This window comes from Conger conger, chromosome 14 (assembly GCF_963514075.1).
Source record: "Conger conger chromosome 14, fConCon1.1, whole genome shotgun sequence".
Classification (NCBI taxonomy): Eukaryota; Metazoa; Chordata; class Actinopteri; order Anguilliformes; family Congridae; genus Conger; species Conger conger.
In genome coordinates this window covers 5,447,390-5,472,611 of record NC_083773.1, presented here as the reverse complement: position 1 = coordinate 5,472,611, position 25,222 = coordinate 5,447,390, and the positions used below count along the sequence as shown (strand labels likewise).

Below are 25,222 nucleotides of genomic sequence, written 5' to 3'. Positions count from 1 at the left end.
GTCTGCCGAATGCCAATAATGTAATAAGCAGAGACAGTTCTCCTCATCATTATTTCAATCAATCAATAAGCCAAATCGCCCATGAAGTATGTGATTCCTGGATGTGTGACCCCTTTTATGATTGAAACTTCCAGATGGCCAGCACTTTTGGAAAAATAAACCCAGTAAATGACACTTGCAGAAGCATAAAAAAGATTCTCCTTTGTCTCTCCTCTTTTCATAAAACAGCCAGTAAGAGGCCTTTTTCATAAAAGCAACGAAGAGGCCTGACTTTTCCTAAAACAGCCAATAAGAGGCCTGCCTTTTCAAAAAAGCAACCAATCCCTTTCCAGCCATCAGAACCAAAGCAGCCAGTAAACACTCACACTCATTGGCATTTTCACTGCGTTGCTGATGGCAAGTAAAGTTTAGGTGTAGTTTAAACACCCTCCATAGTTTAATGGACTTCATTTCCCAGCACCACTCTGCCACTCTCACCAGCTTCCTGATTCCTAATTGACCAATCTTGTGTTCTGTTCCAGACGGAGAAACAGGGAAACAGAACTGTATGCTGCTGACCCTAAGAAGGCAAGCAGGTAGGCACTTTACTCCTCTCCTTAGCTCCCTGATAGTCAGACCTAGTCAACATCCTCTCGCTGAGTTTAGTTCAATTCCAGCACCCATATCAGCAGTAATTCAGTCCTTCCACTCCTGTACAGACGGTTATAATCAAGGACAACGTTGTGACGGTGAGAAACTGAAATAAATAAAAACGGGACAGTGTTTCAGATAGAGTCTTTCGATTACAGGGGGGGCGACAGGGAGCAATGAGACGTGGGAGAGGACAGGTGGCGCTGTGGTGCAGGTTAGCTGGTGGACGACAGGACCAGGTCTTGTTCTTTGGTGCCGTCCTGGCTGCTGGTGAGCCCACAGCTGCCCGACAGGTCGTGGAAGTGGCTGGCCCTGGGGGTCGGTCCGGGGGACATGGGGGTTTGGGCCAGGCCTGGTTTTTTGGGGGGTATGGGGGGCGGGTGGCCCCTGTCGCCCCGGGGGATGACGGGGGACTTTATTCCCGGGGAGACGGGGCTGGAGGCCGTGGCCGGGGCGGGGGGGCGGTAGTCCGTGCCGAACGGGGAGCTGGAGCCGCTGGGGGAGGTTGGCGGTTTGGCGCCGCCCTGCTGGCCGGTGAATCGCGACAGCGCCTGGGTGACCGTGTGGCGGGCCAGCTGCTTCACTGAGGCCGGCTCAGCCGTGGGGGAGGGGGAGGCGGGGGCGGGAGAGGGGGAGGGGGAGGCGGGGGCAGCGGGATTCGGGGACAGATCCCGAGGGGAGCGGGGCGTGGCGTCGCCATGGTGATCCTGCTCCGGCTGACCCTGGAACTTGTGCCGGGCGGCATGGAAACGCTGGTTGATCCCCGCCTGGTACGACGCCTGGTAGGAGGGGCTGGACGGAGACACGCCCCCCGACGGGCGCTTGGCCAGGAGGGGGGAGGAGCAAGGGGAGGAGCCGAGGGAGGGGGAGGGACACATCGCGGGGTGGGCGGGGTTCTGCTGAGCCTCCATAGAAGGCGGGTGTTGCACAGAGGCCGCGATGTCACACCCGTTCACCTGACATGGCTCCGCCTCCTTCTCGGCGGGGTGGCCGTTCAGCTTGTGCGGCGCGGCGGGGTCAGAGGTCAGCGGCTCCGCCGGTTCAGCGCCGCCCCCCCGGAGCCGCGCCACCTCCGCCCGCAGCTCCTCCAGCTCGGCCTGCAGCCCCGCGCCCCGCGCCTCCTCCCGGCGCAGCCACGCCCGCAGCTGCTCCTTCTGCGTGTCGAACTCGGCCAGCTGCTCCTCCGCCCGCGCCTCCGCCCGCGACGCCTGCCGTCGCTCCGCCCCCAGCTCCGCCCGCAGCGTCTCCGCGGCGACGCGCTCCTCCTCCAGCCGCCGGCCCAGCTCCGCCCCCCGCTGGCTCTCGTTGGCCAGCGAGGCGGAGAGCTGCTTGTGCTGCAGCCACGCCTCCTCCAGCTGGGAGCGCAGCCTCCTCTGCTCCTTCTCCACGCGCTTGAGCTGAGCGCGCTCAAAGCCCAGCTGCACACACACACACACACACACACACCGTTATTATTATATATACACACACACACACACATCATCATTATTATTATTATATACACACACACACACACCATCATTATTATTATTATTATTATTATTATATATACACACACACACATATATCATCATTATTATTATATACACACACACACCATCGTTATTATATATACACACACATCATCATCATTATTATTATTATATACACACACACACACACACATCATCATTATTATTATTATTATATACACACACACCATCATTATTATATATATACACACATCATCATTATTATTATTATTATTATACACACACACACACACACACCGTTATTATTATTATTATACACACACACACATCATCATCATCATTATTATTATTATATATACACACACATCATCATTATTATATACACACACACACACATCATCATTATTATATATACACACACATCATCATTATTATTATTATTATTATTATATACACACACACCATCATTATTATATACACACACACATCATCATCATCATTATTATTATTATATACACGCACACATAATTATTATTAAATTGTTATATATACTCATATTCACATGTACATATACACACATACACATATAATGCACACAAACACACACACACACACACATCATTGTTATTATATATACACACACACCATCATTATTATTATATGCGCACACACACATTGTTATTATATACACACATATATACATCATTATTATTATTATTATTATATACACACACATATAAACACATACATAATTCTTAAATGATTACATGTACACATATACACACATATACATATAATACACACACCAAAGAGAAGAGAGAGGATCACATCAATGACGATTAAAGGTTAGAAAGACCTGCAATAGCTTCCTGTTTTATACACTAGAGGGAGACAGAGTACATTATATTTTCAGTGAGAAACCTTCTCTGAAAACCATCCAAAATAGAACAATTAAAATGAAAACAGTAAGCATTAAACATGAACATTAAAATATCCTCGAACTTTATGAAACGTGTGTAACAGGAATATTTTTAACAATCTGAATTTGTTGATTCTCAAAGAATCCGCAATCTGACAAATGCCAACTTCTCCGGACCTTTCGTTCAACAGCCCGAATCTTAATTAAAGTGAAGCGGGTATACGCACACGTTTTTTCCACGGAGAGCGAGATTAACACTCGAGCTGAAATACTGGCGAAACGGTGAAATTAAAAAGGCCCGCCCGTCATCAAATAGAGAACAACGAAGCCTCACGCCGAACACAGCGGGCTGCTTGGGCCCCGTGGATGTGAAGACTTAACGGGCCTAATTTGGCGGGAGTGCCGCGCGGGGTTTCGATGACAGGACCACAGCGGTAACGGTAACGGCGCTGAATAATGGCGGCCTCAGTCTGGCCCGCGAGCGGTGTGTGGGAGAGCAGGAAAGGGCTGGGAGCTTGCACGCGCACACACACACACACACACACACACACACACACACACACACACAGAGCTTACATAACAGTGCTTTGTGCGCCTGTCCCTAATCGACCAGGCCTCCCACACACAGAGGGCCTTCTGCCCCCACCCCCCACCCCGCCCCAGACAGCCAGCGTCTCCTCCGCTGACTGCGCTGCCCCGAACGCACACCCACCCGTCTGCAGCCTACAGCCGAGGCGTTGACACCTTCCCTTCCCTTCCCTTCTCCCCTAAGCTACGCGAGATGTCTGCCAAAAAAAAAAGTGCAGCACGGTTCCCATGGCAACTTACATTGGGGAAAAGAAAAGAAAATAAACAGAAACGACACTAAGGTGAGGGGTTGGATGAACTGGATGAATGACAGGAGAGAGAGAGAGAAAAAAAGTTTTTCACCAGATGTTTACCTCAGTCGTACCAAACCTCCTGTAACGCTGACGGATAGACCTGGGCTCTGGGTGTGTAAACGAAACTTAAAAGTTGAATCCTCTTTCTCCTGCTGACTAAGTACTACTTTGAAGGCCTTCTTTTAAACTTCTTGGACTTTAACGCAGTATGTGGCAACAAAACGGTCTTCGTGAGCGGTGAAGTGATCCCATGTCTATAAAGTGTTTATATGGACAAACCTCCTGTTCTAAAGGTTTATTTCCACTGAAATGGACACCAGGAGAGAGACAGTTTCCTGCCTCCCTGAAGCCCTGATCTTTACTGTGAGAAAGCTGCTTGCTCCTCCCGTCTCTAGTGAGCAGCTGATCTGTGTTACAGGCATCTGGAGCTGTGGCAGCCCAACGTTTATAAGATGCTAGCGGGACGTTGAGGGAACATTATCTGTGAGAACGTTGTGATAAAGTTGTGAACACGTCGTGAGAACGTTGCCTGTGAGAATGTGAGCACGTTGTGAGAATGTTGCCTGTGAGAATGTGAGCACGTTGGGAGAATGCTACCTGTGAGAATGTTGTGAGAATGTTACCTGTGAGAATGTGAGCGCGTTGTGAGAATGTTGCCTGTGAGAATGATATGAGAACGTTGTGAGGACGTTGTGAGAACGTTGTGAGAATGTTACCTGTGAGAATGTTGTGAGAATGTAACCTCTGAAAATGTTGTGAGCACGTTGTGAGAATGTTAACTGTGAGAATATTGTGAGTACATTGTGAGAACGTTACCTGTGAGAATGTTGTGAGTACACTGAGAACGTTACCTGAGAATGCTGTGTGAATGTTGTGGGAACATTGAGAATGTTGTGAGAATGCTGTGAGAACGTTGTGAGCACGTTGTGAGCATGTTGTGAGGACGTTATCTGTGAGAATGTTATGAGAACGTTGTGAGCACGTTGTGAGAATGTTGTGAGGACGTTATCTGTGAGAATGTTATGAGAACGTTGTGAGCATGTTGTGAGAATGTTATGAGAACGTTGTGAGCACGTTGTGAGGACGTTATCTGTGAGAATGTTATGAGAACGCTGTGAGCACGTTGTGAGCACGTTACCTGCTGCAGGAGCCGCTCCCTCTCCTTCTCCAGCATGCAGGTGACATCATCGCCCTCCGCCGTGTCCTGGGCGTGGCGCCGCTTCTCGTCCTCCAGGTCTGCGATGACCTGCCGTCGACACAAGGGGGCAGCAGTGAGACACTCCGGGGGAGCTACGGGTGTGAAATCCAGTCCTGCGTCTGCGGCTACAGGGCCAGGTTCCACCTCAGGACGGTAATCGTTCACACACCTGGGGTGTGTGGACTCTGACTAGTCCTCCGATTGTGAATGTCTGGGGTTGTGCAGAAGACTCATTGTAGTCCACAGCACACAGACTACAATACCCATAACACACTGCTCCCCAGACTGCCCTCTAACTGAAGGCTGGCGGTGACTCCGTTGTAAGGCACTGCTGGGTTATTCCTGGAATTGGTAGCAAATCGGCGCTTCATGCTACAGTACTGCGATTCACACGGCAGATTGAATCTGGGTGTGTGGTGTTCTGTGTGCATTTCTGCAGAGATTATTCTCACTGTGTGTGGGGGGTGATAGGCTCCCAGTTTTATTCTCACCAGTTTATCAACAGCACAAATGCTGTGTATACACAGCTATTGTACTGTATTATGTCTGGGCGAACCCCTCTATCGTGTCGAGAGCAGGGATGTCACATCCGTGCTAATTGGCCCAGTCAGAGTTGCTATGGAGCAGGCACAACTCAGCTCTCACAGCGTGACTGGACTGCACTGAAGCGCTCCACACTGAGGTCCTCAGAGAGATTCTCGTCTATGTCCTCTTCATTGGCCTGCAGTTCTTTCCGTGGAAATGGGGAAAAAGAATCGTAACATGGAGGAATACTTTTCTGACCAGTCGAGGAGTGAGTCTTCACCTGCCAGGGTACTGGGAGCGGGGGGGGGGGGGTGGCTTTTTAGTGACCGTTTGTCTGGCCGTCTCGTGCCACGGTCAGGTGACTGCGTCCTCATAACGCCGGGAGTGTGGCTGATTGGGTGCGTGACGGGTTCGCTACAGTCTGATTCATATCTGAGTAAGATCAGCCTGCTGTTCAACTCTCAGTTCCCTCATGAACAACAGCCTCTCTCATGAGTCCAGCCAGGTCAGCCTGATGCCACAACCTGAGGCTCTGTCACAGAAACAGCGCCACACTCGCCTGGTTTTGTGTAGTGCTGGACTTACACGCGGTTAAGTTTTGTGTCATGGGATTTCCTTGTCGTTAAAAGCAGCTGGTTTTGGATTTGCCTATCCAGAAAGTGGTTAGTTTTCTGTATAATGATTTCAGCAAATGTTAAAGCGGCAAGTTTTGTTTCTACGTGATTTCAGCAATGTTAAAGCAGTAAGTTTTGTGTAACGTCATCTCCCCACTGTCAGTGGCTGGTTTTCTCTGGTGAGGTCTCTGTAGTGTTAAAGCGGTCGGTTTTGCGTAGCGGGATTTCTGCGGCGGTGAAGCGGTTGGTTTTGCGTAGCGGGATTTTCTGTGAGGGCCTACCTTTCTGTGGCGGTGTTCGGCCGCGGCGAGCTGACTCAGCATCTTCTCCTGCATCCTCTTGCAGTGGGACATCACCAGCTTCAGCACGGCCAGGGGGCTGGGCGGGGGAGGGGGGGCCGGGGGGGCCGGCTCCGTGGAGCTCCGCCCCCTCATGACCTCACTGTCCCGCTGCAGAGCCAGGAAGGGGTCGCTCAGGTTGTACTTGCCGTAGCGCTCCTGCACAAACACGTCCCTGCACTGGGCCTGGGAGAGAACCACACCACACCAGATCAGATCAGACACACACAACATACTAACACACACGTCCCTGCACTGGGCCTGAGAGAGAACCACACCAGATCAGACACACTCACACACACACACACACACACACACACACACACACACACACACACACGTCCCTGCACTGGGCCTGGGAGAGAACCACACCACACCAGATCAGACACACACACACACACACGTCCCTGCACTGGGCCTGGGAGAGAACCACACCAGATCAGACACACACACACACACACACCCAACATACTAACACACACGTCCCTGCACTGGGCCTGAGAGAGAACCACACCAGATCACACACACACACACACACACACACACACACACACACACACACACACACACACACACACACACACACACACGTCCCTGCACTGGGCCTGGGAGAGAACCACACCACACCAGATCACACACACCCACACACACACGTCCCTGCACTGGGCCTGGGAGAGAACCACACCAGATCAGACACACACACACACACACACCCAACATACTAACACACACGTCCCTGCACTGGGCCTGAGAGAGAACCACACCAGATCACACACACACACACACACACACACACACACACACACACACACACACACACACACACACACACACACACACACACACACACACACACACACACACACACACACACACACACACACACACACACACACACACACACACACACACACACGTCCCTGCACTGGGCCTGGGAGAGAACCACACCACACCAGATCACACACACCCACACACACACACACACACGTCCCTGCACTGGGCCTGGGAGAGAACCACACCACACCAGATCACACACACACACACACACACACACACACACACACACACTCACACACACAGCCCTGCACTGGGCCTGAGAGAGAACCACACCACACAAGATCAGACACACACATACACACACATACACACACACACACACGTCCCTGCACTGGGCCTGAGAGAGAACCACACCAGACCAGATCAGATCAGACGTACACAACATACTAACACACACACTCACACACACGTCCCTGCACTGGGCCTGAGAGAGAAGCACACCAGACCAGATCAGACACACACACACACACACGTCCCTGCACTGGGCCTGAGAGAGAACCACACCAGACCAGATCAGACACACACAACATACTAACACACACACACACTCACACACACACACACACACACACACACACACACACACACACACGTCCCTCCACTGGGCCTGGGAGAGAACCACACCAGACCAGATCAGACATACACAACATACTAACACACACACTCACACACACACACACACACAACATACTAACACACACACACACACACACACTCACACTCACATACACACATACACACACACGTCCCTGCACTGGGCCTGAGAGAGAACCACACCAGACCAGATCAGACACACACAACATACTAACACACATACTCACACACAACATACTAACACACACACTCACACACAACATACTAACACACACACTCACACACGTCCCTGCACTGGGCCTGAGAGAGAACCACACCAGACCAGATCAGACACCCACAACATACTAACACACACACACACACACACACACACAGACACTCAAATACACACACACACTCTCTCACACACACACACGTCTCTGCACTGGGCCAGAGAGAGAACCAGACCAGACCAGATCACATATATCCACACACTCACACTTACACACATGCATACACACACACACGCACACACTCTCAGAGACACACACACACACACACACACACCAGTAATATAACACCATAAGGCCAGCATTACTCCAGCTATATGCTGTGCTGCAGTCAGTAACACACAATATGAGTCAGCAAAGCCAGTGACTCTCCCTAAACCTCCCCCACAGCTCACACACACACACACACCCACAGCTCACTAAACCGGGAGGCAGGCAGAGCAGCTCACTGCAGTGCCAAAAGCAACACCATCACTGCAGGGACCTCCATGCCGGGGCGGGGGATCTCCCTCCCGGAAATAAACAGAGGCTCTGAATCACTCTGCACTCTCAAAGAAGAAGGTATGGAAAGTACCTAAAAAAGTACAAATGCTCGTCACTGGTATGGTACCTTATAGGTACAAGAAATTGGGTCCCTCGCCCGCAATTCATAACTCATGTGTACCCTTTTTTGCTTGAAACTTACTTACTACTTATTAGTACCAATATATGTACATTTTTGTACTTTAAATGAACATTTTGGAAATGTGTTCCAGAACAAATATGTACCTCTACTGTACCTTGTTTCACAGCCAGACCAGGGCTGCCCAACCCTGAACCTGGAGCTCTACCATCCTGTAGGGTTTCGCTCCAACCCTAACAAAGCTCACCTCATTCAACAGCTAAAGCAGGGCTGCCCAACCCTGTTCCTGGTGATCTACCATCCTGTAGGGCACAGGTGTCAAACTCCAGTCCTGGAGGGTCGTAGTGTCTGCTGGTTTTTGGAGTGTTCTGGGTTCATTCAAGTCATTGATTGGTTAAAGAATCCACACACCTTGTTCGCAAGGCCTTAATTGGCCTTAATTGGCAGCTGATTGAAAGGAAACCACAAAAACCCGCAGACACTGCGGCCCACTGGGGATTCAGTTTGACACCCCTGCTGTAGGGTTTCACTCCAACCCTAACAGCTCACCTCATTCAACAGCTAGAGCAGGGCTGCCCAACCCTGTACCTGGAGATCTACCATCCTTGTAGGTTTTCATTCCAACCCTAACAAAGCACACCTCATTCAACAGCTAGAGCAGGGCTGCCCAACCCTGTACCTGGAGATCTACCATCCTTGTAGGTTTTCATTCCAACCCTAACAAAGCACACCTCATTCAACAGCTAGAGCAGGGCTGCCCAACCCTGTTCCTGGTGATCTACCATCCTGTAGGTTTTCATTCCAACCCTAACAAAGCACACCTCATTCAACAGCTAGAGACCTTCTTGAGCTGCTGATAAGTGCAATCAGGTAGGCCAAATTAGGGCTGAAATGAAGACCTACAGGATGGTAGATCACCCGGAGCAGGGCTGGGCAGCCCTGGTAAGCACAACTGACACACCTAGCAATCAGGCTATCATATTCATTAGTCCAGGGGTCCGCAAACCTGGTCCTGGAGAGCCGCAGGGTGTGCTGGCTTTCGTTGGTACTTGGCATTAATTGATCAATGAAAGCCGTCGATTACACAGTTAACTCACCTCACCTGGTTCCTTGGGTCTGAATCGGTTGCTTATTTTAAGGTGGAGACGAAAGCCAGCACACCCTGCGGCTCTCCAGGACCAGGGTTGCCGACCCCTGCATTAATCTAATGTTGTCTGCATTGTATAGACGCCTGGCCAGGGATATCCAATTCAATTTAGTATGTATGGGAGAAGATACTAGTGAGCCAGGTTTTCATGGATTCATTTAAACTGATGTGAGGAAGCATGAGAATGTTTGAACAGCCCAGATGTTTGATTGGTTGACTAATTAGTGACAGTGTCAGTAAGCATGAGAATGTGGCAGCAATCAGGCTTTTGATTGGCTGAGTAATCAGGCGCAGCATGAGAATGTCGATACAATGCAGAGATTGATTGGCTGACTGAAGAGCCCAGAGGCTATAAGGGCTGAGGTTCAGAGCTTGTGTGGAGAAGGAATGGGATTTGGGATTTGGGATTTGGGATTTGGGATTTGGGATTTGGGATTTGGGATTTGGGATTTGGGATTTGGGATTTGGGATTTGGGATTTGGGATTTGGGATTTGGTTCATCTTTAGGGCATGTAAGGAAACTGTGCTAAGATGAACCACTTCTATATGTAGCTTTTGCCAGTCTAATTCACAAGTGCAATTTTAAAGAATCTGTAATGCTTCATGCTGATTCTCTCTAAAGTAATCACAGTAATCTTGGCTTGGGCTCATCTACTTTAAACTTGCAGTTTGCATTTGGGCTGCAATTTAAAATGGAGGTATTTGCTAGTATAGCAGACCTCCACCAATTTCTGGGCCAGATGAGGTACAAGGAGACAAAGCATGATGAAATGAGTGGTTGGAATGCGCCCAGACTGTTTGGGAGGGGAGGGGGGAACATCGTTCAATCAACAAGCACTGATGGATAGGCTTCCTCGGTCAGGTTTCAGGTTTGGGGGTCTTTGCCCCTCTCAGCCAGAGTACCCCAGCACAGCTGAGCAGTTTAGTTTTGATTGTTTTTGTAGAGCACTCTGGAGCTCCCCAAAGCTCAGGGATTGAAATGGTCTTTTGTGCTTTCTTACATGGAGCTTTCAGCTGCCAGAAAGCAGTTTCCCCTGCTGAAAAGACCCTAGCACCTTCCTGCCACACGCAGAGGAGAACTTTCTGCAGCTGGTGGTCACCATGGGGACCGAGCTCCAGTGGTTTCCTGTTTGACTGAAACATCTGCAACCTTTCTTGCTTTTCTGGACATTTTTCATCGTGTTTTTAGAACAATGAACTGTACTATGACTGTGCAAAATTGGAAAGTATTAGTTTGAATAATCTCTGCACAGATTTGTTTTTTGTCAGTGCCTGGGTGTTCCACAGGGGCCTCCCTGGGGGCCCTTGAAGGTTCTGTAGTGGGTCCCAGGTTGGCTGACATGCACAGATTTAATCTCCCCAATCCCCTCAGTATGCAATCTTCATAACGCATTTTTAAACATAAACATTTTTAAGTTATGATGGGGGTCCCCTGAAAGCCTTTGAGCCTGTGTGGGGGGGGGGGGTTCCTGGATCAGAAACATTTGAAAACCCTTGTCTTAACGCAATGTTCCTGACTTGAGTTTATTTTACCCTGTGTGTGTGTGTGTGTGTGTGTGTTTGGAGGGAATATCTGTGACTATGACCATGGAGGGGTGAACATTACATTACATTATTGGCATTTGGCAGACGCTCTTATCCAGAGCGACTAAGCAGGAGACAATCCTCCCCTGGAGCAGTGCAGGGCCTTGCTCAAGGGCCCAACGGCTGTGCGGATCTTATTGCGGCTACACCGGCATTAGAACCACCAACCTTGCCTGTCCCAGTCATTTACCTTAACCACTACGCTACAGGCCGCCCTGAAATGGTGGTCTTGTGAAGGAAACTGCAGGAATCCAGCCCGTGACGGTGGAGCTCATGTCACCGGTTATAAGCAAACGGTCTACATTTACAGGTTTCGTCTTCCTTTCTGGGCGAATGCCACCAATTTTCCTACCAGAACTGCAGCCAGGACTTAACCTAACGTGGGTGTTTCATAAACTAAGTTGCTTAACTGTGCAGTAATGCAAAGTTTATGACTGTGGGGGGGGGGGGGGAGGGGGGGGAAATGTTTCAAAGATTTCTCATCAGCCGCCATAGTTGGCAGCCAAGGTACATGCTTTCAACCCAAACCCCCCCCCCCCCCCCCCCCCACCACACTGCACGGCTGGCTGGTGCAGTCCAAGCAGAAACTCGACTTAATTTTGCGTGTGAAGTTTGCATGAGTTGTGTTGTGAGATGAAGGAAAGAGCGCGATATCTCTGACACCGATCTGACTCTGGCCCGCACCCTGGTCCCTGCAGATAAGCCTCAAGTAGGGACATGACCCCAAACAATACCAAACAAAAAGCAAAATACTCCACTAAAACTGTGGGAACCAAAGGCGAACGTGGAAAAAAATAAAAAAAATAAAAAATCTCTGCAGAGCTTTCGGGTTTTCAGTGGCCAAAGGTCTCAAAGAATTTTAAGAAGTTGTGAGCCAAGGGGGCTCCACTTGCCAACACAAACTAATCAGATCTTTCCAGGCTCTGCTTGCACGTTTTATGCACATGCTTTCAGATTACATTTGACATGGAGCTCTAACCGAGGCTGTCTGACTATATGCGTCTTGGCATGATGGCCCTTTAAGCCTCTCAACGTCTGTCAGCTGAATAAACGCCACTAACAATATCCAGATTAATGCTCCTCTGCTGGACGCAGAGCGCTCCGCGCTGGCAGGCGGACTCAAAGAGGACCGGTGTGAATGCAAAACTCCTGGGGTGAGTTAGATCAGCGGATATCACCCCATGAGGTCCCCCAAGGCTAGCCCCCCTCCCCCAACCCCCACATGAAGACCTGTCTGCCCGTCTCCACTGTGACTCCATCTGTACACCCTCCAATGCAGCTAGTGAAACTTATTCCATTTAACCCCATAAAAGTGAGAGCTTTCCATATGCATAATGGTATATACACTCAGTGATCACTTTATTAGGTAGACCTGTACACCAGCTTGATAATGCAAATGTTTAATCAGTCAATCATGTGGCAGCAGCTGAATGCATTAAAAGCATGCAGACGAGGTCAAGAGGTTCAGCTGTTTTTTCAGACCAAATTTCAGAATTGGGTAAAAAGTCACTTTGACCGTGGAATGATTGTTGGTGCCAGACAGGGTGGTTTGAGCATCTCAGAAACTGCTGATCTCCTGGGATTTTCATGCACAACAGTCTCTAGAGTTTGCAGAGAATGGTGAAAAAAAGCATCAGGCCATCAGTTCATGGCCATTGCACACTGAGGCCCGGGGCTCGATCCCTGAGCAAGACGCCTAACCCCCAATTGCTCCTGACGAGCTGGTTGGCACATTGCATGCAAGCCTTTCTTTTGCTGTTAAGTTTTTGTGATTGAACTGTTGTGTAGCCCCAGTTGCTGGAAACAGCACAATATAAATGTCTGTTTACCATTTACCTGCACCAAACCCTCTGTGACTGGGTTTGGGTGCAGTACTGGCCACCCAGGGTAGATGGCGCTAGGCTAATGGCAGGGCTTCTGCTCCTGAGGCAAAGCCACTCTTGACGGGAATCGCCCGCATGGCGGCCCAGCCTCATTACCGGCCATTACCATGGCGATTAGCCTGAATATGCCTGCTGCATTTCCTTCGCCTATTTTTAGGATCCTGCAGTGGAGGGGGCTTTAGGCAGCAGATTCTGATTGTCCCTAATGAGCCTGCAGAAGCTCTCTGATCTGCCAGTGATCTCCCGGCTGGATTATCCAGCTCATTCCCGCCTCCAGGTCACTTTTGTGGGCTGTGTGTTCGAGTTTCCAGAGCCATCCAGGAACATGCCTCTTAGTGCCCCCTCTTTACTGCCCCGGTTCTTAGTGCCCCATCTTTAATGCCCCGGTTCTTACTGCCCCGGACCTTACTACCCCTGTCCTCCTGCCCGGACCTGACTGCCCCGGTCCTGACTACCCCGGTCCTTAGTGCCCAGTCCTTAGTGCCCCATCTTTACTGCCCTGGTTCTTATTGCCCCATCTTTAATGCCCCGGTCCTTACTGCCCGGACCTTACTATCCCATCTTATCGCAGTGACTGTGCCTGCAGAGGCCCTGGCTCTGTGTTTCTGACCTGCTTCATATCGTTCACTCATTTATCCTGGAGGATCTGTGAGACCGGGATGTTTCAGAGCCTCCAGGCCTGGCACATGATTCACATTTACACCGGTTCAGTGGGACGGTTCTGGTAATCCAGTCCATTTTTCTTTCCTACTAAGCAAATATATATATAAAAAAAAAATGTAATGCCAAAATATTCAGGCAGGATTTGCAGAGAGGGGGCTGTTGCTGTTGTGAACGGTGATGGTCAGTAGTGCTGGAAGCGGACGGGTTCTCCCGGAACTAAGGGAGAGGCGGACGGGTTCTCCCGGAACTAAGGGAGAGGGGGGCGGGTTCTCCCAGAACTAAGGGAGAGGGGCCCCACTAAGCTACATCGCTCTAGTGCATCCCCAGGACCAGATACTGAATGAGTGGCAGCCTGTAGCGTAGTGGTTAAGGTGAATGACTGGGACACACAAGGTCGGTGGTTCTAATCCCACAAATAGCCACAATAAGATCCGCACAGCCTTTGGGCCCTTAACCCTGCATTGCTCCAGGGGAGGATTGTCACCTGCTTAGTCTAATCAACTGCACGTCGCTCTGGATAAGAGCGTCTGCCAAATGCCATGAATGTAATGTAAGGAGTGGGTCTGCAGGAGGTCCAGGGTTTGTTTAGTTGTACCTTGCGAGCTGCTCTGCTCGCAATTTTGGCATCCCTGCCAGTTGCAGACGCCTAACCACTAGGCTGTGGACATTACCAAGGCTGCCAAATATAAAAAGTTTACACTTGTAGCCAAGTTCTACGGCTGACACCAGGGGCTGATACCTCAGTGCCTAGAAGGCCTTCCTCACACACACACACACACACACACACACACACACACACACACGCACACACAGTTCCTTTTTCTGTTGCCTTAAATATACCTTTCCTTTTCCGCTAACGGTCGGCAGCAGAAGTGCTGAAAGCCCAGACTGTTTGCAGGGCCAAGAGCGTATAATTTAATCATCACATCACATCAGCTCTCAGGTGTTGGAACAGGCCTGCTTGTGCAGTCGAGCTTTTCTGCGCGTGTAAACGCGGCCACTTCCCACCCACTGGGGATGATCTGTGTTCATCAACAATTCAAATGAAAATCGCAATCGTGCCCACCGTCCTTTCATTCCACACACTTATGTCTCTCCGTCCACGTTTCTCCTGTTAATCTCACGTCACGTCTTATTATGTCATTTCTCCTGTTAAAGGTTGTGACTCTTGTGTGTAAATATGCAAGACACAAAATGGCTCCCCCTGGGCACTTCCTAAACTGAAATCATCCTGGATCCAAAGGGGTATGTGCACAAAGCGTGGTTGAAAAAAAATGAAGATCCAGGCTTGCAGCTGGACGTTTATATAGGTCCCATCGTCATGATGTCCTTGCCCAGTGTACCGAAGCGGAGCTGCTCCAGTAAAACCCTGCTCTATAAATGAGTAATGGGTAATGGTAGCCGGTCCTGGAACGGGAACTTTCCAACCCAATGGAGCCCAAGAGATGGATGACACAACACTTCCAAACAGGGGGGGCCATTTTGGCAGCCATCTTGGCTCGATCGGCAGCAGTTTCTCTTCAGTCACAACACGGCAAAGGGCAGTGCAGTAACACGCCACAGCCTGCTTTATGTCTGGCTCAATGCTGGCCCTCACACTCAGACTGACTGTTATAGGCTGGGCGGGCTGGGAGGCCTGTAGTGTAGTGGTTAAGGTACATGACTGGGACACGCAAGGTAGGCGGTTCTAATCCCGCTGTAGCCACAATAAGATCCGCACAGCCGTTGGGCCCTTGAGCAAGGTCCTTAACCCTGCATTGCGCCAGGGGAGGATTGTCTCCTGCTTAGTCTAATCAACTGTACGTCACTCTGGATAAGGGCGTCTGCCAAATGCCAATAATGTAATGTAATAGGCTGTATGAACATGGTCACTCCTGCTCCCACAGTTTCAAATGCAGTCACATGACCTTGTTCTGGTTCTGTGATGTCATTCTGATGTCACAGAATGTTTCTCACACGGTTGGCAAATGATTCTAGTCATTACTTGTTGAATAAGGTCTTTTAAGAAAATTAAAATCTAAAGTTAAGCTTTTAAACACTTTGAAGTCTTGTATTACAACTTGGGGGGAAACCGAGTTGAGACCGAGTTGAACGCTGTATCAGTGCTTCCCTAAACATGACTTTGTTTTGTCCATGTTCTACATGTTATTCCCAAAATTCCCTCCGAAGGAAACCCATCCTGAAAACTGCGCAGCGGAGCGGAACGTGCGGAAATGCAGAAATCCCCACTCGGCCCTGCGAGTCCTCCGTGCGCCTGACCGTAAAACGGACCCAAAGAAAACAGCTCCCCTAACAAAGCAAACCTGCTTCCTGCGCACGCTATTTTAAACGAAGCCACAAATCCGATTTAAGAACCAGAGGTTATGATGTAACGTTCAGGTCTCTGCAAGGCTGTGGCTTGCTGTTCCAAGCTAATCTGCTAAATGGGCGAGATGGTTCAATTAACGAAAATTAAAATTGCCTTCTAATTCAGAAGTTGATTCACTTTATTTTTTAGAATTTATTAAATTACAAAATTATGTACTCTGGAGATCTGAACAAAGTAGCATTTCTATTAATTTAATGTTATTAATTTCTTTACAAACTCCACTACAAAGTCCCTTTTCCAATATCTCTAAGCTCATTGGGCCTAGAGCACTTGATATTGCTCTACATGCGACCCTATTATAACTTTAAATTGACTTCTAAAGAGAGCATTGCAGTATTCCTAGACAAGTCAAATAATATTCATCGATCCAATATCTCTTATGAAACCGTCAAAATAATAAAGTACTAATAATTAAAGTACTGCTGTATGTCACATGATTGCATTGCTCTGAAGATGTTGCTGAGTGTGGTAATTGTATTGTTGAGCATGCAGCGTAGATCAGGCTATATTGTAGATGCATGGTCTCAGAAATGGTCTGACCCACATGGCCCGTGGAATGAGTGTTTATGCTAAATCAGGAATGTTGGGCAGCGTGGTCCGTGTGACAGCAGGGTCCTGGAGTTTCTCACTTCCTGCCGCTAACACAGCACAGCCTGACAGCAGCACAGGCAGAATAACAGGGGCACAGCACCCAGCACAGCCTGAGGGCAGCACAGGCAGAATAACAGAGATACAGGACCGATTACAGCACCCAGCACAGCCTGAGGGCAGCACAGGCAGAATAACAGGGATACAGGACCGATTACAGCACCCAGCACAGCCTGAGGGCAGCACAGGCAGAATAACAGGGATACAGGACCGATTACAGCACCCAGCACAGCCTGAGAGCAGCACCCCCCCCCCCCCCCCCCCAGCACAGGCCAAGCGCTCCCACACCCCAGGGTTCAGCTCAGGAATAACAGGGATGCAAACACAAAGCACTCTCATTCAGGAAGCCCAGCTGCCTGCACCTCGACATCCACACAGACACACACACACAGACACACACAGACATGTGAGCCCACACGTACACACACACACACACACAGGCAGAGACACACACACACACACACACACAAACACAGATTTCTGAGCTGCACATAGTCTGCTCACACAGAAGAATGTCTAAGGGCCTCTGCATTGCATTGAGCTTCTTATCAGTGTCCTGCCCCTCTGTCTGCTGTCTGTGGAGCCCAGGAGCCCCTCTAATACACACACACACACACACACACACACACTCCCAGTTTTATCACAAAGATCTTGTGCTGAGAGGCAATGTGTGGCTTAGCCATCTCTCTCTCTTTCTCTCTTTCTGTCTGCCTTACTCAATCTGTCCATCTCTTTGCCCTTTGTTTCTCCTGCTCTGTTTCTCGTCCTCTCTCTCTCTGGTGTCATTCCAATCCTGTCTATTCATGCCAAACCCATGTCCTCCATGACTGAATTACACACCCGCCCAGCAGCGTCTCCAGCTCTCCTGTCAGAAACTAAGCCTTCGACTTCAGACGAGCCATCCTCTCAGTTTACACAATGGATGTGGGAAGTCAAACTGCATTTCTGAAATTACATTCACTCTAAAGGCGGGCCACACCGAGAACAATAACAACGTTTTAAAAATCATTCTATATCTATAACGATGACAGTGATGTACGATAGCACCGGGATCACTTTCAGAGCGGTTTTTTATTTATTTTTTTTCAGCTGCACGAACGATAAAACACTGACAGCCAATCAAAACCCTTCCAAATTTACAGGCCGTCGCGTAACAAATGACAGATGACATAGCTGAGAGGCTATTTACAGAATGTTACGGTTCGGCGGTGTGGATGCTCACATAGTTATAGCTATCGTTTATAGTTATGGAAGCAGTTGTAGTCGTTGGGGTGGATGGGCCTTAACGCTGATCCACAGACCCTGTGAAAGACCGGACCGCCCTGGCTGCAGCGTTAGAATCTGTTCTCTGCGGCTGCACTGACCACTTCTCTATTCTATAAAAAAATTAAGAGTCTGAAACTGAGGGGAGGGGGGGGGGGGGGGGGAGGAGATGGGACTTCCTGTTCCAGAGGAAGTGGCCAGGAACGGGAACAAAGTGAAAGATTTGGGGACGTTGATGTTCTGGGGTATGCTGCTATTTAGAGAGCGATGGGTCGTAAAAGGCCATCCAAAAACACCATCTGAAGCACTGCAGCTGGGAGACAGACATTAAAAACTCTAAACGCAAGTCCAGGTTTCCTGCTGCTGTCTCTATTCGCACTGCAGAGATCCGCACGGCAAAGACTGAAGTATTTTAATCTTATTTCAACTTAAAAATCTCATTTCTATCACCTCTTTGGCAATCTTGTTCTTCGTTGCAATGAGTTGAGAGAGTTTGTCTCGTTTCAAGATTTCCAAATGGGGGTAAGACATTCACTTGTCGAGCAAAAAGTATCACTTAAAACGAGCTAATGTTCTGTACTGGAGAGAAGATCTTAACAAGACTAAGGCACTTTTTAACACAGACATTTTCAGTGTGTGTCAGGAGTGGACAGCTGCCTCTGCTTCGATCTCAGACCGTCAGAAAACGAGCGCGCTGTGCTTCAAAGCTGCCATGGCCACCGCCAGCCAATCGGAGAGCGGTGAGTCCAGAATGACACGTTTGCCCTGGCCCAGGTTCAGAAGGGCCAGCCAATCAGACAGCGGTGAGTCCAGGATGACACGTTTGCCCTGGCCCAAGTTCAGAAGGGCCAGCCAATCGGAGAGCGGCGAGTCCAGAATGACACGTTTGCCCTGGCCCAAGTTCAGAAGGGCCAGCCAATCGGAGCAGAAGGAAGACGGAACGGCATGCGGCAGGAAACGGAGCCTTCTCACGTGACGCCGGGCACAGCGGGTTCATCCCGATCGCTCATTCTATCTGTCCTCCTCTCCCGCTCATTCTATCCCTCCTCCTCTCCCGCTCATTCTATCCCTCCTCCTCTCCCGCTCATTCTATCCCTCCTCCTCTCCTGCTCATTCTATCCCTCCTCCTCTCCCGCTCATTCTATCCCTCCTCCTCTCCCGCTCATTCTATCACTCCTCCTCTCCCGCTCATTCTATCTGTCCTCCTCTCCCGCTCATTCTATCCCTCCTCCTCTCCCGCTCATTCTATCCCTCCTCCTCTCCCGCTCATTCTATCCCTCCTCCTCCTCTCCCGCTCATTCTATCCCTCCTCCTCTCCGCGGTCGTCGCGTGACCTGAATAACGATCGAGGACCGCCATCTTTATGGACCTTCCAGTCCGTTAGACGCTCGGAGGAGGAGTGAGGAGAGAGCACCCTCCTGGAGGATGCATTACATTACATTATTGGCATTTGGCAGACGCTCTTATCCAGAGCGACGTACAGTTGATTAGACTAAGCAGGAGACAATCCTCCCCTGGAGCAATGCAGGGTTAAGGGCCTTGCTCAAGGGCCCAACGGCTGTGCGGATCTAATTGTGGCTACACTGGGGTTCAAACCACCGACCTTGCGGGTCCCAGTCATGTACCTTAACCACTACACTACAGATACGTCCCCCTTGGGAAGACTTTATGAATGTGCGACGTATAAATGATCCGCATACAGTGGGGTCCAAAAGTCAGATCAGCAGTGAAAATTAATTATTTTCTACTTTCTAATTTAATACAACCTTTTTAATTACTAATTGTATTATCAGCATAGGAATTTGAGTCAAAAGTTGAATCTTTGGGGGTGTCTCGGTGGCGCAGCCTGTAGAGAACTGACCGCATGCTCATTGCGAGCCGCGACGTCGGCGGTTCGAATCCGACTGTCCGACATTTGTCGCATGTCTTCCCCTCTCTCTCGCTCCCAAAAGTTGAATCTTTGAAAAATCTCAGAATTTCTTAGTATTTGGTATGTCCCCCTTTTGCTTTCATGGCAACATGCACTCAAGCTGGCACGGACTGCACAAATTTGTGCAAAACCTGATGATCCATGTTATCCCACCATTATTTCACAATGTTCCAAAGAGCATCTTGTGATGTTATGCAATGCTTGGGGTTGTGGTCGGGTGGACTGTGGATTGTTCAGCACTCCTTGCTCTTCTTTGGTTTTCAAGTAGTTCTTCCAAAGCTTTGATGTAACTTGTAATTTGTTTTACATTTTTCAAAATCCTAAAACTTTCAGTTTATTTTTGTCATTACATGAACCCTGGTCTCAGACGTTTGGACCCCACTGTACATCCACATAGGTCTGTAACTGACGTCGCTTCAAACTGACACTTAACTGAGCACGGTCGTTCCATTCGCCTAAAACGTGTGCCTCGATTCCTCCAACCTGGCATCTCATCCTTGCATCTCCACTGGCCAAGGAGCAAAGAAACCACCCGAGGAAGAGATGCAAAGAGCGGAAATGAGCGATTGGAATGACCCCAGTATGAGCCATTAAAGCAAAATGTTCCCTCAGTTTCTTGGCCGGACTGGCTGAAGCTCTTCCTGTGTGAAGCGGAAGGGGTAGACATGTTTGTTTTTGACAGTCGTGGGTTGTGGCTGTGTGTTCATCAGAATGGTTTGTTTTTGACAGTCGTGGTTGTGGCTGTGTGTTCATCAGAATGGTTTGTTTTTGACAGTCGTGGTTGTGGCTGTGTGTTCATCAGAATGGTGGAGAGCCCACTGGAGAGGCAGTCGAGGGCTGAACAGATCGCCATGCGAACGGGGCAGAAATGACTAAACCACACGCCGGCGGACAAGCCAGCCGTTCCCTGTGATCATGTGTGATCATGCGTCAGGGCGAGAGTCATGTGGCAACCTCAAGGGCAATGGTGAATGAGGCCCGTTCACTATTAAAGGAATGTGACTAATTTTATTTATGTCGTTTTTTTTTTTTTATTATTATTTTTTTTTTAAATGGCCCGGAGGTGTGGAAAAGCAACTCCGGTCACTTCAAAGGCCGGAATGAATACCCAGAATGCACGTGGGCGGCGTGTAACCGCACAGAGCATGCCTAATCCCGGAACGCAGAGACGCAGCGGGGCCTGTTCCCTCTTCCCCCGGGCCCGTTCCTGCCTCAGCGGGGTTGGATGTGAACATTCTCCCGCCGGAGGAGGACTCCACGCTCTGCCAGGCAACCCGCGTTGCCAGGAACGAACTTCGGGAGCGCGACGATCCAGATTTTCATAGTTTCTGAAAGTTAAAAGCCACGCAAGGCCTTCTCTGTGGTGACCGCTGATCCTCCTCGTGATTCTGCTTGGCACGAACGGACTGTGGGGAAGAAGGACTTGGCAGCTTTCAGAAGATTGTGCTGAAACCGTGGAAGACTATAATCTCTCTCTCTCTCTCTCTCTCTCTCGCTCTCTCAGTCAAGGGAGACTCCATTCTAGACATTCTTTCCTTTGGCTCACAGAAGCATGACAATCCAGGCCAAAAGCGACGCATACTTCAAAATGCATTAAGACCACTGTCATCACATGACTCATTAACATGCCACTCTACCGTGCAGCCAATGGTTGGCGTCTTGAAGGTGTGACACAAGCAGAAGAGCGCTCTCGAACAGAACCAGCGGGGAAGGGCCACCCGTACAGCTGAATGCTATCAGTTTCCCAGACGTCTACAATCACTTTAAGCACTCTGAAAATCTAATAAAACACGAGACAAAGAACCCCAGAGAAGGTTTTGTCTGGTACTTATCCAGGGTGTCTGGAATCTTGCATATGTCCAATTGAATACTTTTTTCCAGAAACCCCTTGGCCTATGTTCTGCTGAGAGCTACTACTAAAATCAGTCTTATCGGAACACATAAACGTACAGAATTAATTTTGAGATGGGTAGCTTTGGGGAAAAGCCTGAGGAAGTAATCAACTGGTTTAAGACAGAGAACTGTGATCTGACTGAGGCATGATGGGGCCTCAAATGGAGAAGATGTCGGTTGAGAGCTGACGAATGGATCATTCAGAAATCACACCTTTCTGAGACATAAGGCCAGTGCTATTCTGCCTGACAAATTACCCATAAAACCATTTCTGTTTAGGGAGGAAGCCAATTTGAATTGGACAATGACCCACAATTTATACCGTGAAGTTCCTACCAGAAGTATTAACTTTTATAGCTCAGAAGACTACTGAAATCTGACGACGTTGTAAAATGGATTCCATATTGGCCGTTTATCTGTGTGGCAATGACACCGATGCTTGTGAAGGCCAATAATGGCCAAGTTAAGCTGTGCTGTCTCCGACCGAACCCCTGATTTACCTCCTCGCCCAGAGCAGAGCTGGGACTCCCAAAATGTTATTTTACAGGGACTCCCAAAATGCAGTGGCAGTCTTTAGGTCTAGTTTCTCTCAGAGGAGCTGAGACTACTCCCCCAGACAGACAGGCGGGGGGAGGGTTGAATGAGGCTCGTGACAGGGTAGATATGGAGTTATGTCACGCTCACATTTTAGCCATATATCAGATACCCTGGGTAAGAGTGACTTACAAAGATTACATTCTTTTACATACCGTCCATTTATACAGGTGGATATTTCACCAAAGCGATTCAGGTTAAGCACCTTGCCCACGGGTGACACAGAGGTGACCCACGAACCGGTAACCTTGGAGTCGCTATCCCGCTCCCCCCCCCACCCCCCCCAGCCGTGGTGCTGCCCTGGGTCCTCTCAACCAATCTCTGACATGACGAAGGTGGGCCTCTCACCCAGACCTTGAGTAAACACGCCGGGCTGCGTCTGAGTGTTTTGGGGGCCCCCCGTTGGGCGTCCACAGAACTATTTACGGCCTGTGTTTATTTTTTCGCTCTGCCATTCCCAGGCCTGCAGACACCATCTTCCGCACCATCTACCACAGCCCTGGGAGCCTCGTACGCGTCTCTGTAAATACGCCGTAAATCTGCAGGGCTGGGGGGCGCGTCTGCTGGTTCCTCAAACTCTGCGGAAATCGGTCTTTGCATCAAGGGACTTTGCAAAAAAAACCCACAAAAAAAAAAAACTCACATTGGCCTCCACAGCCTCATGCTGCCCTGCTATTACAGCATGATTTTTTTGAGGACTCCTATCAGTCAGGGCCCTTGGAATCATCGAATCCTCTACCCTTTACAGAAACCCTTGGTCTGAGATGCTGAAATATAGTGTAAACATAAAGGCATTGACTGCCCTGAATGGTGTGATAGGGATGGACTAGTCTGAAGAGTGTAATGGGTCATGACTGGTATAGAAAGATGTGACTGCTCATGACTGGCCAGAAGTTTGTGACAGGTTATGATGACTAGACTGTAGGCTGTGAGGGGTCATGACTGGTCTGAAGGTTATGACAGGTTATAACTGGCCTGTAGGTTTGTGACGGGTCATTACTGGCCTGTAAGATTGTGACTGGTTATGACAGGTTATAACTGGTCTGTATGTTGTGACTGGTTATGAAAGGTTATAACCGGCCTGTAGGTTACGACTGGTTATGACGGGTTATAACGGGCTGCTTTAGCGTACCCTCAGCTCCTCGATCACCAGGTCCCGCGCCTCCAGCTCCCCCTCCAGAACACTCAGCAGGGTCAGCAGCTCCGGCTGGCTCAGGCTCTCCACAGTCATCCTGGATTCCTGAGGGAGGGCCATCACAGTGAGGGGCGTCTTCACAACTGAAAACCTCGCCCCTGAGGCCAGGGATACTCCTGCCTGCCCCCCCCCGGGCCCCCAGCGCTGCTGGGGTTCATAACTCATCTCTAACCAGTGGGCAGATTTAAACCTAACGCACAAGGTTAGTGTAAATGCCAGGCCAATCAGTGACATTATTGGACTGGGGGACTATCAGGCAGAAGGGAACCAGCAGTACTGCTGACTTTGGACCTGGGGGCAGATTTCAGTATCCCCGCCTTAGACTAACTTTGAAGAAATCCATCTACAGCATAATTTAATCACATTGGTGCATTGACTTGAATAGCCATATCCTTTATTCTGCTTCACAGTACTGAACTTTAACCTTTGACCCATGTCCTGACCTAACTGCTGACTCCAAGAACATTTTCTGCTGGAGACAAATTCATCTACCTTCTGTTGTCTATAGGAACATCTAATTTAAGTCTTTCTAATTGTTTTAAACTAAATTCAAATCTGTTCACTGTCTGTCTGACTTTGAAAATGGCAGTAATGCTTGTTAACACTTGTAACCAGGAAGTTATTGGTGTCATTCATGCAAAAGTCATTCATGTTCCCCTGACTCAATGGGAGAGGGAGGGAGAGAGGTAGGGAGGGAGAGTTGGTTGTACATCATGTGTTAATTTTAAGATTGGTAGCTTCGGGGAAAATCCTGAGGAACTAATCGATTGGTTTAAAACCGAGAACTGCGATCTGACTGAGGCATGATGGGACCTCAAATGGAGAAGATATTGGTTGAGAGCAGACTAATGAACCATCTTATGTCTCAGAAATCACACCTTTCTGAGACATAAGGCCAGTGCTATTCTGCCTGACAAATTACCCATAAAACCTTTTCTGTTTAGGGAGGAAGCCACTGCTCTCTTCACTCCTCCTCGGTTTCTGAAAAGGGGGGCGTGTTTCTCTCGGGGTGGTCGAGCGGAGATGCCTGGAACACGCTGTGGTCTCTGGCAGAAAGGCCGTGCCCTGGTTCCTGTGGCTGGGCCCAAGAGCGCACTGCCACACTCTGCCCAGCCCAGCTCAGACCAGCCCAGCCCAGCCCAGCTCAGACCAGCC

The 25,222-nt window shown here is 49.3% G+C and overlaps 1 protein-coding gene across 1 annotated transcript; it reads right to left on the bottom strand.

Annotated features, from left to right (window-relative positions):
* Positions 1–276: 276 nt before the first annotated feature.
* On the bottom strand, positions 277–24,127 carry cttnbp2nla (CTTNBP2 N-terminal like a). The gene is made up of 4 exons (XM_061219959.1): positions 24,005–24,127; positions 6,521–6,763; positions 5,041–5,148; positions 277–2,048 (listed from the first exon to the last, which is right to left on the bottom strand). The coding sequence occupies exons 1-4, from the start codon at positions 24,125–24,127 to the stop codon at positions 846–848; spliced, it is 1,677 nt and encodes a 558-aa protein (XP_061075943.1). The 3' UTR covers positions 277–845.
* Between the last annotated feature and the right edge of the window lie 1,095 nt (positions 24,128–25,222).